The 20,302-nt window shown below is 43.0% G+C and overlaps 1 protein-coding gene across 1 annotated transcript; it reads left to right on the plus strand.

The window, feature by feature from the left end:
- Positions 1-7,875: 7,875 nt before the first annotated feature.
- Positions 7,876-8,510, plus strand: LOC115768211 (major centromere autoantigen B-like). Its single transcript, XM_030712723.1, has 2 exons — positions 7,876-8,320; positions 8,447-8,510. The coding sequence occupies exons 1-2, from the start codon at positions 7,947-7,949 to the stop codon at positions 8,508-8,510; spliced, it is 438 nt and encodes a 145-aa protein (XP_030568583.1). The 5' UTR covers positions 7,876-7,946.
- The last annotated feature ends 11,792 nt before the right edge of the window (positions 8,511-20,302 follow it).

The following is a 20,302-nucleotide window of genomic DNA, read 5'->3' on the forward strand; positions in this document are numbered from 1 at the left end:
GAATGGTTGCGAAGGGGGGGAGGGCGGGTCAGGTTTGTGTGGCCTCGTGGCTGCAGTTGTATAGCCAGGCGGTCGAGTGGCTCAGAGATTGTTGCTGCGGTTAGACCTAAAAACACACACAAAACCCTAACAACTCTTAAGCGAGCGTACGAGTGTGTGTGTGTGTGTGTGTGTGTGTGTGTGTGTGTGCGAGTGTGTGGGTTGTTTGGCCTCTTGTAGACAAGCAGCAAAAATGCTGCGATTTAATTTGCCAAAGTTTTCGACGCCTTCGCCAGTTTTATCGCCTGTTCAAAAAATACCCTGTAACCACATAAATGCCACAAAAGGGTATAAACACTTCATGCTCTAGTATGCGACAGACAGCGCACAGCAAGAGCATTGTTGAAACACATTTAACGAGAAGTACAGCAATAAGAGCTGAATTTATGCGCTGTGATGTACAGCTGATGTACGTTTGTTGTAGAAAATGATTGACGAATTAATCTGATTAAAATGCGCCTTAGACAGATTTTCAAACGAAGTCTTTACAAAGCTAAACGTAGATATTATACGTATATATTTATATATAAAAGAACTTATGCTGAATGACTGATTGACTGATGGACTGATTGACTGATTGACGACCGTTAGAGAAACACGTCTGCATTTATAAGAGTTGATTTCTTTTGTTATGCAAACGAACTTCAAGCAGATGCTTATGAACCACTCTAAAATACTTGACTTGAATAACTTTCAGTTACTTAACAGCCTGTTACGGGGTATTAGCACGTCGGTCACACACACACTTCAGCTTGTCTTATTTATTTTGGCAAGTTGTCGTTGCTGTTGTTTTGGCCTGATATTGATAAATGCTGTTGGGGGGCTTGTTTGCTGCTTAATGATGATACTTCTCGCTGTCAGGCCAGTCACTCACTTGGTGATTTGTCACTGATAAGTAGACAGCAACAACAACAACAGCAACAACAATGGCAACAGGTGAAGAACTTCACACAAGGACAAACAGCTCGCACGGCTGATTAGCTGATTAGGGATAAGCAGGATAACACCTGGATAACATCGGAAACTGTAGGCGAAAGTTCATCCAGCCGAAAGTTTGTTTGCCGCAAATAGTTTGCCAACAAAATGCGATTTGCGGCAAATTCAAAGTTTTGTCGCACGCAGCTCCGGGCAAAAGGCAAAAATAAAAGGATTGCTCTGATCTACATATATATATATATATATACATATGTATAAGTATATACATATGGCGGGTATTCCCCGACCTTGTATGTTAAATTTTGCATAGTTATTTGAAAATCAGTTCGGAGTCAATCGAATGTTTAGCCAAAAAGTTTCGAGGCGTGCACTTCACTTTAAGCACACAGCTTTTATATAAAATTGAAGCCACAAACTTTTGCTTAGACAGGTCTTGCGCTTATTTTACATCAAAGAAAAGTGTGAAGAATTTCGCATGACCCTGTTGATCATCAATCAGTCAGTCAATCATTCAGTTAGTTAGTCTAGCAGTCAAACAATCAATCCATGAGTCGGGTGATTGTTCAGTCAATGAGTTAATCAATCAGTCGATCAATTAGTCATTTAGTCACTCAGTCAATCAATTAACTAGTAAGCATGTTAGCCAATCAATCAATCAGCTGCTATTCAACCTGTCAATCAGCCTGTCAATCAGTCAGTTGGTCAGTCAATCAATCAGTAACTCACTTAAGTAATTAATCAGTCACACACAATCAGCCAGTTAGTCAATCAATAATCAATAAATCAGATATTCAGTCGGTCTATTATTCTCTCAGTCAGTCAATTAATCAGTCTGTCAGTCAATCAGTCACTAAATCAATTAATTAATCAATCAATCAGCCAGATGGTCCATCAGCCAGTAAGTCAATCAACTAACCAGTCAGCATTTTAGCCAATCAATCAGTTAGTTATTCAGCTTGTCAATCAGGCAGAATCAGTCAGTCAATCAATTAATTAGCCAATCAATCAGCCAGTTGGTCAGTCGGTCAGTTAGTCTATCATTTTATCAGTAAATCAGTTATTCAGGCAGTCAATTAGCCAGTCCTTCAGTCAATTAGTCAATCAGTCAGTCAGTCAATCAAACAGATTGACATAAAGTGAAAGAATGCGTATAAGTGGCTTATACGATAAATCGTCAAGGCTTCTGGGCACTCAAATTATTTCTTAACAAAAATGTCGCAAACAAAACTCAAGAAATGACAAAACTGCATTTTGACCCAAAAAAGCATGCGATATATATATTTTGCTGTGTAATTGCCTTAAGCTCGGCATTGCTATGGTTTTTCGGTTCAAGTATTTCAATTGCAAAATATTTCGTGATGTTTGACATTTACAATTGAGCAAATGAAAAGTCCCAGTTACACGGATGTTGTCCTGCCTAAGCCGAGGGCCAGAGGCCAATTAAACGTAAGCTGCACAATTTTAAGCTAAAAGCTTTTAAATAGTTCAGGCATGCTGCAGGCTTTAAGCGAAAAAAATAATATTTTTATGTTTTAGTAGTTCCAGCTCTGAACCGGTTCAGTTCAAACCCGTTTTGCAGCCCTGGCAAAAACTTTGCCAAACAGCAGCTGGGCCAAAGCTTGCATTGTGTAATTTCTAGCATATTATTATTGAATGCTATTGAAAATATTAAGCAATAAATACAGTTGGTATCAAGAGAAAATTATCGCTGGTTCAGTTCACGCTTCGAACCAGCTACGCATTTGGTTTGTGAAAATGTTTGGCCACATTTCTGCAGCCATTTTCTAGCTCGAAGTTTGTGCGCCCAGCTTTTGTGTTGAACCCAAATCAGCTTCAACACAAGAAACTTAATTCGATTTTCTGGGCTCAAGGTTCCGATTGCGAACTAGTTCCCTTTGCTGAAGTCCTGCTGCGTCTGCTTAAACAAGAATCAAAGTCTGCGCTGTCAGAGATATTAATTTCAATTTGCAGCAGCAGAAGCCAAATTCCAATTCCAAAATCCCTACGATTTCCCAAGCTGTCGCAGGGGGGGGGGAGGGGGGGGGGGGCGTGCGATGACGTTGGCAAAAAACAAAGCAAATGACGAGGCTGTAAGAAGAAGCAGCAGCAGAGGCAGAGGCAGAGGCAGCAGCAACAACAACAGCAACAAAAAGGCCATAAAAACATGTGTAACTAGACGGCTTACAAGGATCACGCACTCGGTGACACTTAATGCGCACAGGCCCTCCGCAGACCCCGCCTACCCCTGCCCACCGCCTCCGCCTCCGCCACGGAGGACGTCAACGATACGCGCAGCAGCAAAGCAAATGTCACACACACACACACACACATTAAGAGAGGGAGAGAGAGAGACAGAGAGAGAGAGAGAGGGGGAGAGACAGACAAACGCAATTAGCTTTTAGCCATCATAACATTATGAACGGCAGCACTGACAGACGACTGCGGCCGCGACGCCAACTGCGACGCCGACTGCGACTGCGACTGCTAACTGCTAATGATGAAGCGAAGCACGAACAGAAGGTTGTGGGGGGTTGGGCTTGGGCTGGCATAGAGACGTAGATGTTAGATGAATGAAGTGAATGTCAACTGAAGCCTCAAGTCCCCCCCCCTAGGCTGGATTTGTGGCAGCACTGTAGCTGGGGCGGGCTGCAGGGGCCAGGGGCCAGGGGCCGCATTATATGTTGATGTGCAGAAAGCAGAGCTCACGGCGCTGCCAACAATGCCGTTAACTTGTGTTGAGATTAAAATAAGGACACACACTCTCGACGTGGCAGGGCGCAAAGGGCAGGCTGCCGCCGATGGGCGTGCTGCAAGGACATGCCCTACGTGCCACACGCGGCGTCGAGCTGTTCGAGTTGCAAGCTCTCGACTCGCATGAGTTGCAAGCTTGCCTAGCTTGCTTTGTTTATCATGTCAATTGGAGCTTGAGCAGCACCGAGGGGTGGGGGAATGATGGCAGCACGCTCTCACCAACTGACTGTGAATAGTGCGGGGCGTATCGGGGCGGGGGGTGAGGGCTTAGCTGGGCAGCCTGGGCTGGCCAAAAAATGACTGCGTAAATGATGATATGAGATTTTGGGGGGCGGCAATTTTTGCGGTGTCATTTGGCTGCGCCGGAAACGGATATATGCGCAGGACTAGGGCAAAAGCTGCTGCTGCTCGTGTTGGAAAAGGGGGGGGTTTAGGGATAGGGGGGTGGTTAAGGGAGGACGGGTGGGGGTGGGATTGCTGCAACTGTCAAAAGGCGGAAGCGGAAGGAAGTTATTTAACACATAACCACATGCACGCACGCACACACACACACACACACGCTCACACACACACACACACTCAAACACACACAGCTCTAGAGAGACAGCGCACACACGCTGCGTGGCAAGGGCATAGCCTGACTTAGGGCACGGCTGTCAGAGGCTAGTGGCAAGCGGGGTGCAGGGGGCGTGGCATAATGCTTGTAGTCAGGGCTGCAAGTGGAGATTATGTGGCACGATAATCATATTACGATTATGTCGCGTAAAATTTGCGCCACTCGCAGCGGCAGTTTAACTGAAGTAACTCCGCAAGTTGAACAAACAGACAGACAGACAGACGAGCGTGGGGGGGGGGGGGGGGGTCGGTCTGAGAAGGGGTCGGGAACTAAGAGGGACAGACAGTAAAACATCAAATAATATACTCCGCGGAGCAAGGGTTATACGTGCCGCAGCAACAGCAGGCAGAGGGCACAACGTTGACTTTTGCCCAGCTAAACAAATTCATTAAAATGATATTTTTACGTTTTCACGTTGGGTAGCTCGACGCTTGGCTTGTTGGGGTTACGAGGGAGGTAAAGGGGGGGGATGTGCTGGAAATGGCTTCATAATAATGCTCGTTTATTTATTAGCGAGTTCTTGTGGCAGCACATGAAAACCAAATGCGAAGCGAGCGTTGGCAAATAACTTTTAGGGTATGCCAAGCCATACGAATAGCTACAGCTAGAGCTAAGTAAGGGTATGCCAGGCTGAGATATGATAAAAGAGCATATGAAGCTTCAACTAAGTTAAAGTATGCCACCTTAAGGGTATATCAAGCCAACAGACACCTCAACAGCTTAGTTAGGGTATGCCAAAGTGAGGGTATGCCAAACTATAAGAACAGATACAGCTGCAGCTAAGTTAGGGCATGCCAAGTCTTGTCTCTTAGTTAGGGTATAATATAAGAGCAGATACAGCCAAGATGGGGCATACCCTATAATCGTATGCCAAGTTATAAGAACAGATAAAAGGAGCAGATCCCATAGGGTATATTAGTATATTGTAAATCAGCATCAACAACCGAGCCAAGTCTGTCTTTATGCTATCGCTTGGCTCTCGACCTTAAGGCTATCAACCGTCTTTCTTTTGCAGTCAATACATCGGTCGCAACCGAACGGATCGGATTACTTTATCATATAGGAGAGATTGATTGAACGGTACGACAAAATATTCTCTTTCCCACGATATTTTGATTAAACTCTGCATTAACGAGCTTCACTAGAGAGGCAAATGTCCGCAAGGGTATTAAATCCTCGGCTTGCTGCAGATATCTTTACTTTCTCGTTCAGCCTAAAATTGAGCTAAATTTCAATTCTTCATTAAAGGTATATATACTGCGCCTTAAATTGTGCCCAACTAGAATAGTGCAATTTGTTGTAACTATCAACAGAAATATATATTTCAACTGTAAAGACTCTTTCCAGCTGATTTTAGCTAATCGCAATGCCGACTGCAAGTATTTGTCACTAGCTCAGTTCGTATGGGCTGCAGCTTAAGCAGAATATGTATCGACACTGCGAGAAACAAGGCATAAGTGTTTGCAATTTGAGCTAAATCATGAAATGAAATTGCAAAACAGTTGCAATAACTGTCGCAATAACTGCTGCTCGGCTTAAGTCAGCACTTGATGGCTGTGGCACATGGTCGGCCCCCTTTTTTTCGCTCAGTGCACGAGGCTTTTGCAGCTGCGAACGTGGCGCTTTTTGCCTTTGAGCAAATTTTGTGCTTTGTGTAATTGTTTAAATGTTATTTCATTGAATGGCGAGAGACACAGCGACAACGACAACGAGGGGGGGGGGGGGGGGGGGGAGGGGGTGGTTAAAGGGGGAGATGAGTGGGTTGTGGTAGTTGGGGTAGTTGATTAAAAGGCTGAAGCTGGAATGGAAAGTGGAATGCAAAAAACGCTGGGAAACGCTTAGCGTTAATGTTCTTCATTTATTGTCATTGTTGTTAATGTTTTTTGTGTGTGTGTGTGTGTGCGTGAGAAAAAAGCATTTGCATTTAAACGGCAGAAGTGTTGGGATAAAGGGGGTAGCATAAGTGAGGGGGGGAGCTGCCTGGTTACGTGGTTAGCGCAGAGATTTTGCTTCAATGATTTTTATTGCTCGTTTGTAGTAAATTTGGTGTGTAATTAGAGTGAGAGAGAGAGAGAGAGAGAGAGGGAGTGAGAGAGAGAGGGAGAGGGAGAGGTTGTGGCTTATTATAAGCAGTATATGTGTGTGTGTGTGTGTGTGTGGGGTTTGGAGCCTGCAGCCTGCGGGTGGCAGGCCATGCGACACAATGAAAACTCAACTGCAAATGGACGACTGGCCCGACTGGTCGAGGGCGTGGCAAGAGGCAGCGACAGCGACAGGGGGGGGGGGGGGGGGGGGGGGACGAGGGAGTGCGAGTTGGGTCGGGAACAAAACCGGAAGGCTTGGGACAGCATAAAGAATGCCAAAATGCCAAATGCCAGGGCCGAAAATGAAATTGTGGTGCAGCGCACAGAGCCAGAGTCGGGACCAGTGCACAGTAGTGGCAAAGGGGAGTAAGTGGTGTGCGGAGAGGGAGGGGGGGGGGGGGGGGTGCATGCAACGCGCCCTGGGGTCAAAAGCCGACCAGATGAGAATGATAAGTAGTGGACGCAGTGCCCTATGATAAGCGGCAGCTGCAGTCGAATGCTTGATGCGGCAAGCGCCTGCTTATACCCTGTAAAACCCATAACAACAGCCTGCGGTTAGCTTGGGCGCAATCAGGCAGTTGAGCTGCAGCCAAATTGCCACAATTACATAACAAATGCAATTTGCGACAGATAAAAGTTCGCGACGTAAGCTAGAGTAGCCCAGAGTCGTGCATAGCCGCGCCGCGCACACACTGCTTGAACTGATAATCTCTTTTTTTGTCTTATAAAACACATTCCCAACTCCACAAAACGTTCGAATCGGAACTTTCTGCTGAAATTAACCAATTTGGCACTTTTCATTCAAATTCCTCGTTAGGCCTGAGTACAGGGTATCTGCCTGTTGGCTACTACTCTTGCTTTGACTTATTACAGGGTATTCTGCAACTAATTCATATTTTATAAAATAGTTAATTAACAATTTAATAAGTTGGCAATGACTTCCAGGGTATCTCAGCGTCTGGCATATCGCATTTCGTGTTGAACTTAAATTTGTTTTATTTGTTGCATTTCGCACAGCTAAAGAAATGTGCTCGTTACACCAAATGCAGCTCCCCCTTTGTGTGTGTGTGCGTGTGTGTGTTAGACTCCGTCTCGGCTCATGACTGAGCGGGAATTGGGGGGCGTGTCAGGTGGGTCAGAGGCTACAGTCGCTGCTGTAGCTGGAGTTGGCCTGTGGTCCTTTCGGTCGTGCTAGCTGCCAATTGCCATGTTTTGGCCAACGTCTGGTGACGCCTCTTAAAGCCGCAATGCGAATGCGACTGCGACTGCGAATGCGAATGCGAATGCAGTTGCTATAAAATTTAATTCGCCCCAGGGAAATGGGCGAGGGGCGACGGGCAAGGGGCAAGGAACAAATGGTGGCTGGGAGCACTACGTGACGCACACAGGACACATAGGATACATAGGCAAACATTTGGAATACTTGTCGGATTCGTAGGGCAACCAGATTCCCAAACTAGATCACACACACACACACACACACACACACAGAGAGAGAGAGAGAGAAAGGATTTGGTTAGATGGCGCTGGACAATGCCAGGCTGGAGTCGCTCGCGGAGGCGTCACAGCTGGCCCGAGCAGCCGGCAGCGAGCAAAGCAGCGAAAGCGAAGACATAAAAGTTCCGTCCAAATCGAAACCAAATAATATCTGCGCCAAGGAGCAGCAGCGGGAACGGGAACGGGAGCGGCAGCGAGGGCAGCCGCTAGAGTACAAATATAGTCCACTTAGTGGCGACTCCGATGTGGACAGCGATGTGGGCGAATCGATGAGCGATGAGTCCATTGCGCTGCTCGCGCACGAGATGCTCTGCTGCGAGCACGAGTCGGACACGGACAGCGGGGAGGATGAGCAGCAGCAGGAGGAGGAGGAGGATAAGGTGACGGAGCAGAGGGAGGATAAGGAGCAGGAAGAGGTGGAGGAGGAGGAGACGGAGGATGAGGCGGAGGCGGAGACGGAGGATGAGGAGAAGGCGAATATCGGTGCCTCCATTGAGCACACATATGCGCTGCTCATGTGCAGCGAGGACGATGAGGATCTGGAGCTGGAGCAGCTACTCGATCGCTGCGACACGGAATCAAAGTAACTGCACGGCTTGCAATTGGGTCAATAAGACAAGTGCTTAAATGTTGGACTTCAATTGGACTCCAAAGAGAATTCGGCATGAAAACCTTGTGTCTCATCAATATCTGTTGGGGCTTCTTCGAAAAACCGAATCTCAGGCGTACTTTGAAGCAAGTTCTCAAAAAGATTTTCCAAAAATTCTTTTAGTTTTTTCTACGTTTTTTTTAAATATTTCCAAATGTTTTGCTCTTTGACATTTTATAAATAAAATAAAAAAATATTTCTGCTTTTGCACTAATGAAAAAAAAAGCGAAATTTGAAAATATGTCAAAAGAACAAATTAAATTTGGAATTTGAATTAAATGGAGAATTGAAGCAAATTGTTTGAATATGACCGAAAGCTGGGCTCATAAATGTCCAGAATGGGCGTGGCAAGCCTTCGAGCCATTCAAATGTTGTGTGTAAAACAAATTTGAATTTTTGTAATTAAATGCGCCAGGAGAATTGACACAAAAATAAACCAGCTTTCAATCTGTTTGAATCGCATTTGCAATCAAATCAAATAAAAGAAAAAATCTTTGAAAAATTTTATATTTTACATGGCCAGAATTTGATTTCAGTTAATTGCAGCCGACTCAAACATGAAACTCAAAAGTCTGGAACTCAGAAATGTTGATTTATTTTACGCACCAAATGTATATCATATGCGCAGCTGATTAAGCGACACGTTTGTTTATTTCGTTGTTGGAAATTGACTCAAAAGCAACTTAATTATGGAAAATGCATGCTGCAAATATTTGGTCAAATCGTGACGAAATTGTAAACAAACACAAAAATCGGCCCAATTGTCGGAATTTAAAATCCAAATGTATGTAACAGGCAGAACGAAGCATCTGCGACCCCATAAAGTATATATATTCTTGATCAGCATCAATAGCCGAGTCGATCTAGCCATGTCCGTCCGCAAGGATCCCAAAACCTATAAGAGCTAGAGACTTAGATGTAGATGCTCCTAGTTCCCGCGCAGATCGATAAAAATCGATATCGATATCCTGTTTTTTGGCCAATTTTGGTAAATAATAAGAGCTAGAGTCACCAAACTTGACATATAGCTTCTAAAATAGAATATATATATGCATTTGATGTTGGAAGAAGAGGGTTCAGGGTATCCCCTAGTCAGGAGCTGCCGACCAGAACCTCTTGTTCATATTGGATTTGTTATACATATATAGGTTTATCAAAAGCTTAACTGAATAATCAGCAGCACTTAATATCAATTTAAAGAAAGGATAAATGTATTGTTCCAAATTGAATAACGTTGCGTATACGTAATATTTTGCTCACCAAGAATTTCGTTGCGTGTTTTTTTAATGAAGTTAATTGAAATGTAGAAGTTATGTTCGATTCACTAGAAATGTATTGAAGAGCAGACAAAAAACAAAACAGTTTTGAGTAAAAGAACTTGTGAAGACTTCAATGGAAGAGTTCGAATGAAACGTACAGAATAATCAGAAACGGTTCAATATTAATATCAGCAGACGAATTAAATGCAGAAAACATTTCTGAAAATATTTTTATTGAAAACTATTTGTGTTCATCATATTTTTCTAAAGATATTTGAATATAGAAAATATGTGCAGCTTTACAGTTCGTGAATATTGTTGTAAAGCAGTAAAAATGAACTTAGAGAAGAGAAATTTGAAGGAAAAAGTTCGATGGAAGAGTTTTGATAAAATGTACACAAAAATCAAAGTTGGTTTTTTGTGTCGCGTTCTGATAATTAATTTTGAATCGAATGCAGTATTTATTGCATTTCTAAAGAATTTTTAACCTCAACGGATACGTAATATTTTTGTGGAGAAATTTTCCCAGAATTTATTAAGGTACGACATCTCGAATTTTGAGAAAAGTTCTAACGATATATTTGACAGTCAAAATTATTGTGAAATAGCAAAAATACTCAAATTAATGCCGGCGAATAAAATTCGGATAATTCAAAAAGAATTCGCAAAAAATAGTTTTCTTGCCAAGTCCATCAAGGGCCAGATATTTTACTACAAAAAAGTCAAAGAAACTTTTACCTTTTGGAAATCCCATATTTTGTGAAAGTTCAAACCCTGACTAAGCAGAACAGTCAAAGAGGCTTTGAGAAAATTGTGGAAACTTGAATTCTTAGCAGCTATTTTGGTTTTCGAGAGCTTTACAATTTGCAATTAATGCCAAATGTCAATCGGAATCGCGTGTGGCAAAGCATAATATGCAAATTTTAATAATGGCAGCCAGTTCCGAGAAACCGAAAAGGTTTTTCAGCATTCGAAGCCAGTTTTCTTCCACAAAGTTGTATAATGTGGCGTATACGTTATATTTGACAAAAGCGAAAATCGCTTTAAGTGCAAAAATTGGCAGCAGAAATCGACGAGAATGCAAGGACTTAGGATGAAAAAGTTGTGAAAACTAATTCACATTTTTTTTTAATTTCGAAAAGCAGAATCAACAAGAAGTTCAAATCAAGACCAAGCATCAAAAGAACGGTCCAGAACTTATGTCTTAGGGCGAGTTTTGTGAAGATGTTTTCACATAAAAGCAAATGTCGTTTGTCGGCCAGAGAGAAATCATTTCAAACTGGAATTGAATGAAATTCTAGAATTTGAAAATCCAGAGAAAAGGCTTTTCAAAATACGTAAAATATGTAATATTTTGCTGGCAAAGAAGTCGAGAGATTGAAGATTTTATAAATTCATTAAAAATAATCGATGTCAGCGAATGTTTTTTTATTTTCCATCTTAAGTCACGGGGCGTATGCGTCATATTTTTTGTTTACATACAAAAAAGGCAAGACATTTTATTTAATTAATTTCCCAGAATATATTACGTATACGTAATATTTATATTCTTAAAAAAAAAAATTTAAAAAACAAAAGAAATTCAATTTCATAAATTGCATCAATTTGACAGAATCTATTATATTATCCATGCAAGAATCTAGCACGTAAGTTCATTATATACGTAATATTATTTTCTCAATGTTTGAGCATTTCTTACAAAATGCCAAGAAATTCAACTGGAAAAATCCATTTGCATAGTTTTGCAAGAATTTATTCTATTTTCGTTAGGGCCAGCGAATATTTCAATACGTCTTATTGTTGACTTTCAGAAAGGAACAATATTTTATTATAGAGAAAGAAAATAAATTAGATTTCACAATTCATTCTTTTCCTTATTAAATCACAGGTCAAATACTTATAAGAAATTACACAATTTATTCCAGCGTGCTTTTTTCGCCATAAGATCGGGGCGGATGCGTTATATTGTGCTTACATAAAGAAAGAAATTCGAGGAAATGGAATTTTAGGAAACATCCATTCACTTGCCAGAATCGAATTCAATATTTGTTTTCTTCTTTCCATATCTAAGAACAGGGCGTATACTTTATATTTATTTTCTTCAAAGAAAATAACAAGAAATTTAATTAAAAATAAAAAGAAGAGGTGCATAACATGCAAAATTCTATAATAGCAGCGTATTCAGAGAAACCCGAAAAGGTTTCTTCAATATACAAAAAATGTTTTTCTCTTTTTTTTTGCACCTCAAAATTGAACAATGGGGCGGATACGTTATATTCTTCGGGAGCCAAAATAGCTTTTAATGCGAACTTTGGTAGCATAAATCAAAGAAAATGCAAGGATTCTGCAAGTTCTAGAGATTGTTTCGTTTGCTCGAACGAATTACAGGGCGTATACGCTATGTTTTTTCGAAAAGGAAAACGAAAAGGAAAAAGTGCTCAGAACTTGTTTTCTTTTAAAGCAGACTTTTGACAGAAGTTGAAATAGTTGAAAATATTCAAAAAGAATGCATTCTATATTCATTTGCCAATTCACGCGGCGGATACGTAATATTTTGTTATTGTCTAAAACTAAAGCCAAGGCTCGTTTTATTTGATCTTGAAAACGGAATGAAATCTTTTGCAACCAAACTGAATGTTGCTGGCCAAACATTAAATCACATGGCGTATACGTTATAATTTGCTCGGAATATTGAGAAAGAAAACAAATGCCATAAGAATTTCATTTAAGACTTGCTATATAAATTATTTAAGACTTGGCTGCCCAAAGCGAGTTGCATTCAAATCCTGATCAAAATGTCAACAAACATGAAAATCGTTTTGAGCGCCGACCAAAAGACAGACAGACAGACAGACTAAGCAGCAGCCAGTTAGAAACTGTGTTCACTCGGGGGGCTCGTTTAAATCTCAGTTAAATTTCGATTGGCCAAGCACAAACAAACACACACACACATCGAGCGAGAAATGGGGGGGGACCTGAAGTGGACTCGTTTTATGGTCTAGAAGCCAGACAGATAGACGGAGCCAACTTTGTGGCCTACTCATTGGTGCTCAAAGCCAAGCTGAAGTTGAGCTGAAGTTCAGTTGAGTTGAGTTGAGTTGAGTTGAGTTCAGCTCGAGTGGGGCAACTCGATGCGGCACTTAAACTTGGCGGCAACTGCGACTCTGCAACCACTTAAAACCGTAGCGAGCCACACACTTTCCGTTGCCGGCATGTCAGCTTGTCAGCTTGTCAGCCGGAATTTGCACTCACCTGTGCGCCGCATTGGACGCTCGCGGCTGCTTGCAACTGGTTGCAACTTGGGGCTGGGTGTTTTGATGGCGAGCGAGGGTTGGGTAGCGGCTGCTTGGCGGTGTGTGGCACGCACACACACACACACACACGCACACGCACACGCACACGCACTGTCCAACAAAACTGCAGCACTTTTTTACACTTTCATCATTTCATTTGCCTCTATTTCAATGCGTTTTTCTTTTGATATTCTGCTAATTACGCAGACAACGAAAACAAAAAATGCTTGTTAATATTTTCATTGCACATGTTGTTGTTGTTGTTGTTGTTGTTGTTGTTGTTGCTGTTGCCAAATGCTGCAACCGACGGCAGCAGCAACTGTTGCCGCCGCCAACGCAGCAGCAATAGCAACAGCAACAGCAACATGCAGCCGCAACAGCCGCCGGCTGACAAAGTGGCCAATCAGCTGGCAAAAATCACTCGATGCACTAACACACAGGGCCACGTGGCACAAAAAAAAAACTAGAGTTATGCACAGCAGCAACATGCAGCAGCAGCGGCAGCAGCAGCAGCAGCAGCAACTGTTTGTGGCCAGCAAATGGGCAGCTCACAATTAGCCAAAGCCTGGCCAGAACTTGCCTCCAATTGCAGTTGACCAAAAATTAATGTTGCTGCTGTTGCTGCATATTGCTGCTGTTGCTGCTGTTGCTGCTGTTGCTGTTGCTGGTGTTGGCTGATACGCACGTGTTTCTGTTTTAGTTTGGCATCCGCATCCGGTACCCGGTACTGATGTCAACAAGCTACCACACGCAACTAATTCAAAAAATCCAAGCGAACGGATTACGCTACGATGTTGCTGTTGTCACACACACACACACACACACACACAAACACGCATGCACAGCAGCCGAGCGTCGGCTGCCTCGGCTGCCGCCTCGTCGTCCTTGCTCGTGTGGCACGAACGCAGACGAGCCGGACTCGTGCCGCACAGAGTGTGGCTTCGGGCTCAGTCGTTGCTCGCAGGCGACGGCGACAGCACGTGGCAGCGGCTAACAGACTTTCCTGCGTGTGTATGACTGTGTGTGTGTGTGTTGTTGTGTGTATTAATGTGTTGTGCGTATTATTTAAAAAGCAGCTTAACCTGCTTTTGTGACCTTTTCCCTTGGCCGACTCACAGATTTGTCCACTTCGCATATCGATGTTGCAGCCAATCCGCCAGCCAGCACACGTCCCTGTGTAGGTGTAGGTGTGTGTGTGTATGGATGTATGGGTGTGTGTGTGTGTGTCTACTGATAAATGAGTTCTTATTTTGATTTTATTCACCGTTTGCCTTTGCAGCTTTATTCAACAGCAACTTTTATTTAGCTGCATTTTTAAATGCTGCACACACACGCACACGCACACACTAGCACAGACACACACACACACACACACTATTGTTATTCAATTTATAAAAAAATAGCAATCAGTGCAACAAGATTTCTAAACAATGTTACCCGAGCAGCTTTGAGCTTGAGCGCATTTTACACCTGCCCCAAAGCAATGCCCCTTCAGTAAATTCAACTGTTAAAGCTCGACGGCTTTTAATTACTGTCCCTCCGTCCCCCTTTCCGTCCCCCTGTCCCAGCAGCAACTGGCACTTACGTCTAAGACCCGTCCAAATCAATCTTAACTTATCTCACGTTTCTCGCTTTAAGCCAGGCGAACTGGCAACTAGATCAAAAGCAAATTCTTGCAGGCCCTTCACAATAATCCAGCTTTAAATACCCTTTCTTTTTGCATAACATAATTACTTAGCCTGCCAAGTCAGAAGAAGAGCTCACCATGGCACGAATTTTGAATACCCTTGCAGCCGAATGTGCGCCAAAAACTCGATTTGTTAGCAATTAGACTATTCATCATTTGACGCGTATTTGTTATCCATGATGGCTTTGATTTCCTCCCAAATGAATTTGAACAAAGATCTTTGGCAACGAGCTTAATTCCAATCGGTTGGCAAACAAAAAATGTTCTATCCAACCTTTTTCCTTATCAAACCGATTCTCGTTTTCCACAGGAAACGCTTGGATGCTTCGAAAAATTTTAAACACATCTCAAATGAATGCGAAGAAAGATTTTAAAATCGATTGGTTATAAACCAACAACACTTACGGGTAGCATACCCCTAAGCCCCGTCTTAGCGTGCACCTTCATCACATAAGTTAACAGCTGTGAAAATTTCAATTTTCTCAGTCAGTCAGTCAGTCAGCGAGTCAGTCAGACAATCAAATAATCAGTCAGTTAACTAGTGAGTCTATCAGTCAGTCAGTCAATCAATCAATCAGTCAGTCAGTCTGCGAATCAGTCAATCAGTCTGTCAGTCAATCAGTCAGTCTGTGAATCAGTCTGTCAGTCAATCAGTCAGTCGATCAGTCAATCAGTCAGTCTGCGAATCAGTCAGTCAGTCAGTCAGTCAGTCAGTCAGTCAGTCGGTCAGTCGGTCAGTCGATCAGTCAATCAGTCAGATAGTCAGTCTGTCAGTCAATCAGTCAGTCAGTCAATCAATCAATCAATCAATCACTCAATCATTCAGTGAGTCCGTCAGTGAGTCATTCAGTCAGTCAATCAGTTAGTAAGTCAATCAGGCACTCAGTCAGTCTGTAAATCAGTCAATCAGTCAGTCAGTCAATCCAGATGAAAATTGGCTTTGAATAGGGCCAAGCGGGGAAATAAAATGAACTCGTTGAGTAGGTAATTTGAAATTGTTGTATTCGGATAAGCTTTAAACGTTTAATTTTTTTCGATTCTTATGTATTTAATGCTTGGGGTTGACGCTTGTCTTGTCAACCATTAATAAATAAATAAATCGGTAAGTAAATAAGTACACAGACATCATTCAGCTCTTTGTGCTGGTAAAGAAAATCCATATTTTATGGAGTGGCAAATATCTTTCAATGCACAACTACAAAATACCCTTTTGAAAGGAATATAATTGAAGGGTATATCAGACGGAGTGCATGCAATGACTGAGGCTGCCGTTTGGCTCGAAAGTAAGGCGGAAATTTTGGCAGAGAAAGGTGCTCAGAGCTTGTATGTAAAACAGTCAAAAATATAGTCGAACTGACAAGCGCGAGGTCGCCAGTTCAAATTCCGAATTTTTTTTTTTTTTTTGATTTGTGCTAACCTAATCATTCAAATAGTTATTGTGCTCAAGGACTTGAGCATTAATAATAAATTTAAATAAAAAAGGAAATGCATATGGAATAATGGCAGAACAATGAATGGAATAATAACAATATTGATGCTCTGAATATGCGGCATGCTCTTCCATTCTTCCATTTCGATTTCCATTCTTTTATTGAAATTTATTATTAATGCTTAAGTCCATGCTCGTTTGTTTAAGCTATAATAATAAAAGTGTATTTTATATTAAATCTGTCCTGAAGGCCTTTTAAAAGGGAACCCCAAATCGATTAAAAATATGACAACTGGACCTATCAGTATTTAGTCCATTGCCTATTGAGTTGTGTCGCAGGAGAAACTAAGATTTAAATGAGTTTAAAATATTCGTTTTTTATTGTTAACTCGGAAGAAATCTCTCGGGATGCTGGATTGGATTGGAGATAGGCTTGAAGAGCATTACGAACACGCTCTAGAGAGCCGAGCTTAAGAAGAAGGAATAAATAACAAACAGATAATCATTTGGATAGCTGTGCGTATCGAGTGTTTCACAGATTATGAACCTAGCTGATGATGATTAGACGAGCTGCTTATCGGCTCCGATTTGCCGAGAGCTGTTTAGCTCTCGAGTCCAGTCGCAGGGCATTCGTCTAGTTCCTGGTTACAAAACTAATCCAATTTACCGGCAATTGGTGGAGCTAGGCCAGGTTTTCATTTTGGTTTACATTCGTGCCCCCAGTTGCAGTTGCCGGCAGCTGCTGGAAGAAGGGATCAGACGTCGTTTTGGCTTTACTGACACATTCATGTGGGGCGAAAGATGCGAGCGCCTGGTCACTGGCATTTTGGCCCCATAATTCGCTCAACATCCGATATGACCGCAAAACGGCAAATTGGTCAAGTCGGTTGCCTTTGCCACACGTGTAGCCAAAGGAAACCAAAAGCCTCAATCGGCTTGCCAGACCCAGACCCAGACCCAGACCCCAACTGGAAGAGCCAGTTCAAGTCCAAGTTGGAGTCGTACTCCACACAACTCCAGCTGCCGATGCAGTCGATATGTGTCGATATGTGCTGATGCAAATGGCAGGAAATGCGTGATAACGACCAGCGACACACACACACACTTACACACACACAGAGAGAGAGAGAGAGACAGACACACACACATTAAGCTGGCACTAGATGCCCATAGACCAGAGGCATTGCTGCTCCTTCCACGCCTGCTGATGACTCTGACTCTGGCTCTGGCTCTGATGTTGTGAAAGTGTCGACACCAGTTTGGGCCAGGCCAAAACACATGGCACATGGCACATGGCAGCTATGGCAGACCAGCAGCTGCCCCCAGCCGCATGCCACATGCCGCATGCCGCATGCTCGATTCAGGATTCGTTCCCGTTCGGCGTCGCGCTTCAATGTGAATGTGAATGTGACTGTGAATGTGAAGGAGCAAGCATAAAGAACCGCAAAATCATGAAATTGAAATGCAATAATGAAGGCTTCATGGTCGATCGCTCAAATATACACACACCCAGACACAGACACACACAGAAAGGCAGACAGTTAGAAGCAACAGAATCAACGCCCGGCCAGCCGAATGTGCAATCGACACGTCACCATGGCACAGATTGATAAATTTGCGCACAAAATTTAGCTGCCAGCAATTGAAAATGTCTGCAAGCAAGCATAAGTACAGTGAGCACTCTCCCAAACGGACGCAACTCTTGGCTGAAGTTATTCTCACAGGCCATTAAGAATTAGAACACACTGCATGAGGCCGTCACTCCTCTAGAGCGGACAATAATAACACGACGGTCGCTGTCCGCTCAAGAGAGTCTTTACTATATGTATATTCCATGCCATGTCATAAGCTCATTAGCTCGCTTTAACAGCTTATTAAATTTGTTTACATTTCTGTTATTTAACACTAGCAGTTACAGTGCGACTTACATAATTTTAAAGAGTTTATAACAGACACACAATAACTACACTTACAATCGCTGTCTGCCCAACAGAGTGCTCACTGTACATATAGTTCTGAACAGCAGCGATAGCCGATCGGTCGGTCGAGCCATATCCTACAGCTGCTTAAATACATTAACATTTCTGTTATTTAACAGCTCTACAACGCGGTTTGACAGCTGCTTTAATATGTTAATAAATTCTCTTATTTAACATTAACAGTAACATTGCAATTTACATAATTTCAAAGAGTTGCTAACAGAACTGTAAACATTTTCAAAGGTCTCACATAACGCTTGCATTTCGCCCACTGTGAAGGGGCTGCGGTGCGAGTGTATGTTCGTTTGTGTATGTGAGTGTGTGTGCGTGTGTGACGACACCACAAAGTTGCCATATTTAAAGCATAAAAGCAACATTTCCGTTTGTCGCATGCCAACGCAGCCGACAGAAGGTGCCGACGCCGGGGCAAGTGCAAGGGGTGGGGGAAGCTGGCCAAAAACTAGGGAAACTAAGCAGAGGCCGAGGCCTACACCAGCAACTGTCTGTCTGTGTATGTGTGTGTGTGTGTGCGTGTGTGTGTGTGTGCGTGCGCGTTGCAGTCATGTACAACATGCAACAAACGTGAGAAACTAAAATGAGTGCAATTTGTATGCCACGTTAAAGGGTAGATGGCAGCGGGAGCAGGGGGAGTAGCTGACACAGAGGCTGAGACGGAAAGAAAGCTTCTGTCAGCATGGTGAGAGCGGGAGGGGGTGGGGGGTAGGCGACAGCTCCAGCCCGTAGCATAAGGCTGTAGATAAAATGGGAGGAGACAGAGAGAGCAGGCGGCAAATGGAGGCGTGGCAATGCGCATATTTCATTCTTTTTGACCAGCAAATTCATTTTTGCATCAATTGTCGCATAAATTATACAGATTAACACACAAACAGCACACACACTCACACACACACTCACACGCACACACACACATGCAACACACATTATTAAATTAAATTTGAAGCAATGCTAAAAGAAAAAAAATATATGTGAAAAAGTAAATGCAAAAGTAAATGCAAAGGGCAAAGGGAAACGCGTGCCTTGAATAGGGTTAGGCAGGGGCAAGTGGGCGGGGCTAAGGGGCGCCGGGTGCAGCCCGTTCGTGTGTTTCGGTAATTGTTTAAAGTAACTGCTACAAATTGAAACGGCGGCAAGGACACGCAGACAGTAGTCCGAATTTCAAATGGAGCTTGCATAGAAAGAGAGAGAGAGAGAGAGAGATAGAGAGCGGAAGAGATAGAGAGAGAGGGGGGCCAAGACAGCGAGAAGAGAAAGAAGAGCAAACATTTTGATGCACTCTTACACAGTATATACCCTTACATTTTTGGTCGGGTATACCAGCTATGCGCAAAATTCAAAAAGAAGTCAACTTCACAATCATAATAAAAGCCATTCGATTGCCATTCCCATACCCTGCACTTAAGAAGAATCTTTAAACGGGTATACGGAACCTCGACTAGCTGAGAAATTTCCCAATAAAAATAATGTGGAAATATGGAATGAATGTGGCCTAAGAATTATAATTCCGATTGAATTCAAGTTTCCATTCAAATTCAAAATATATAAATCAATAAAAACTTTGTGGTATTTTCTCAAAAACAGGGTAGCTGCCAGTCAGGCCGCGCATTCTTCGCCAGAGCAGTCAGACTTTCTGTATTAAGTCTGAGCTGCAAGCGAGATCGTTTAACTCACAATGGACTGACGTGCTGCATACCCTGTAGAACTGGCAGCAGGAGACAACTAAGGAACAAGAAAATAGTTTGCCCCCCCCCCCCCCCCCTTGATTCCACTCCCCTGCTAAATAGATCAAGTTCGAGTAGACTTTACATTTGAGGTATATCTGCACAGTGAAGCACACTCGCATTCACACCGACCTGCAGGGTATTTCAGTTGTCTTATTTGCTTACGGAATGCCGCACAGTCGAAAATTAATTGAAGCTGCCAGAGCTGGCAATAATTTTGGGGCATTGTTGTTCCGGGCCGAGAGGGCAGAGAGCGCGGATTCGGGCTCGGGCTCGGGCTCGGGCTCGGGTAGGGGCTCGGGTTGCAAGCTGCAATTGTATTGGCAGCTGCTGTTGTCTTCAAA

This window comes from Drosophila novamexicana, unplaced genomic scaffold, assembly GCF_003285875.2.
Source record: "Drosophila novamexicana strain 15010-1031.04,08,12 unplaced genomic scaffold, DnovRS2.1 tig00001711-arrow-arrow-pilon, whole genome shotgun sequence".
In the NCBI taxonomy this organism is placed as follows: Eukaryota; Metazoa; Arthropoda; class Insecta; order Diptera; family Drosophilidae; genus Drosophila; species Drosophila novamexicana.

Bases quoted from the DNA above. Each gene is read 5' to 3' on its own strand.
- LOC115768211 (XM_030712723.1), top strand. From the start codon at position 7,947: ATGGCGCTGGACAATGCCAGGCTGGAGTCGCTCGCGGAGGCGTCACAG. The intron at 8,321-8,446 runs GGATAAGGAGCA...GCTCATGTGCAG, and splicing joins AAGGTGACGGAGCAGAGGGA to CGAGGACGATGAGGATCTGG.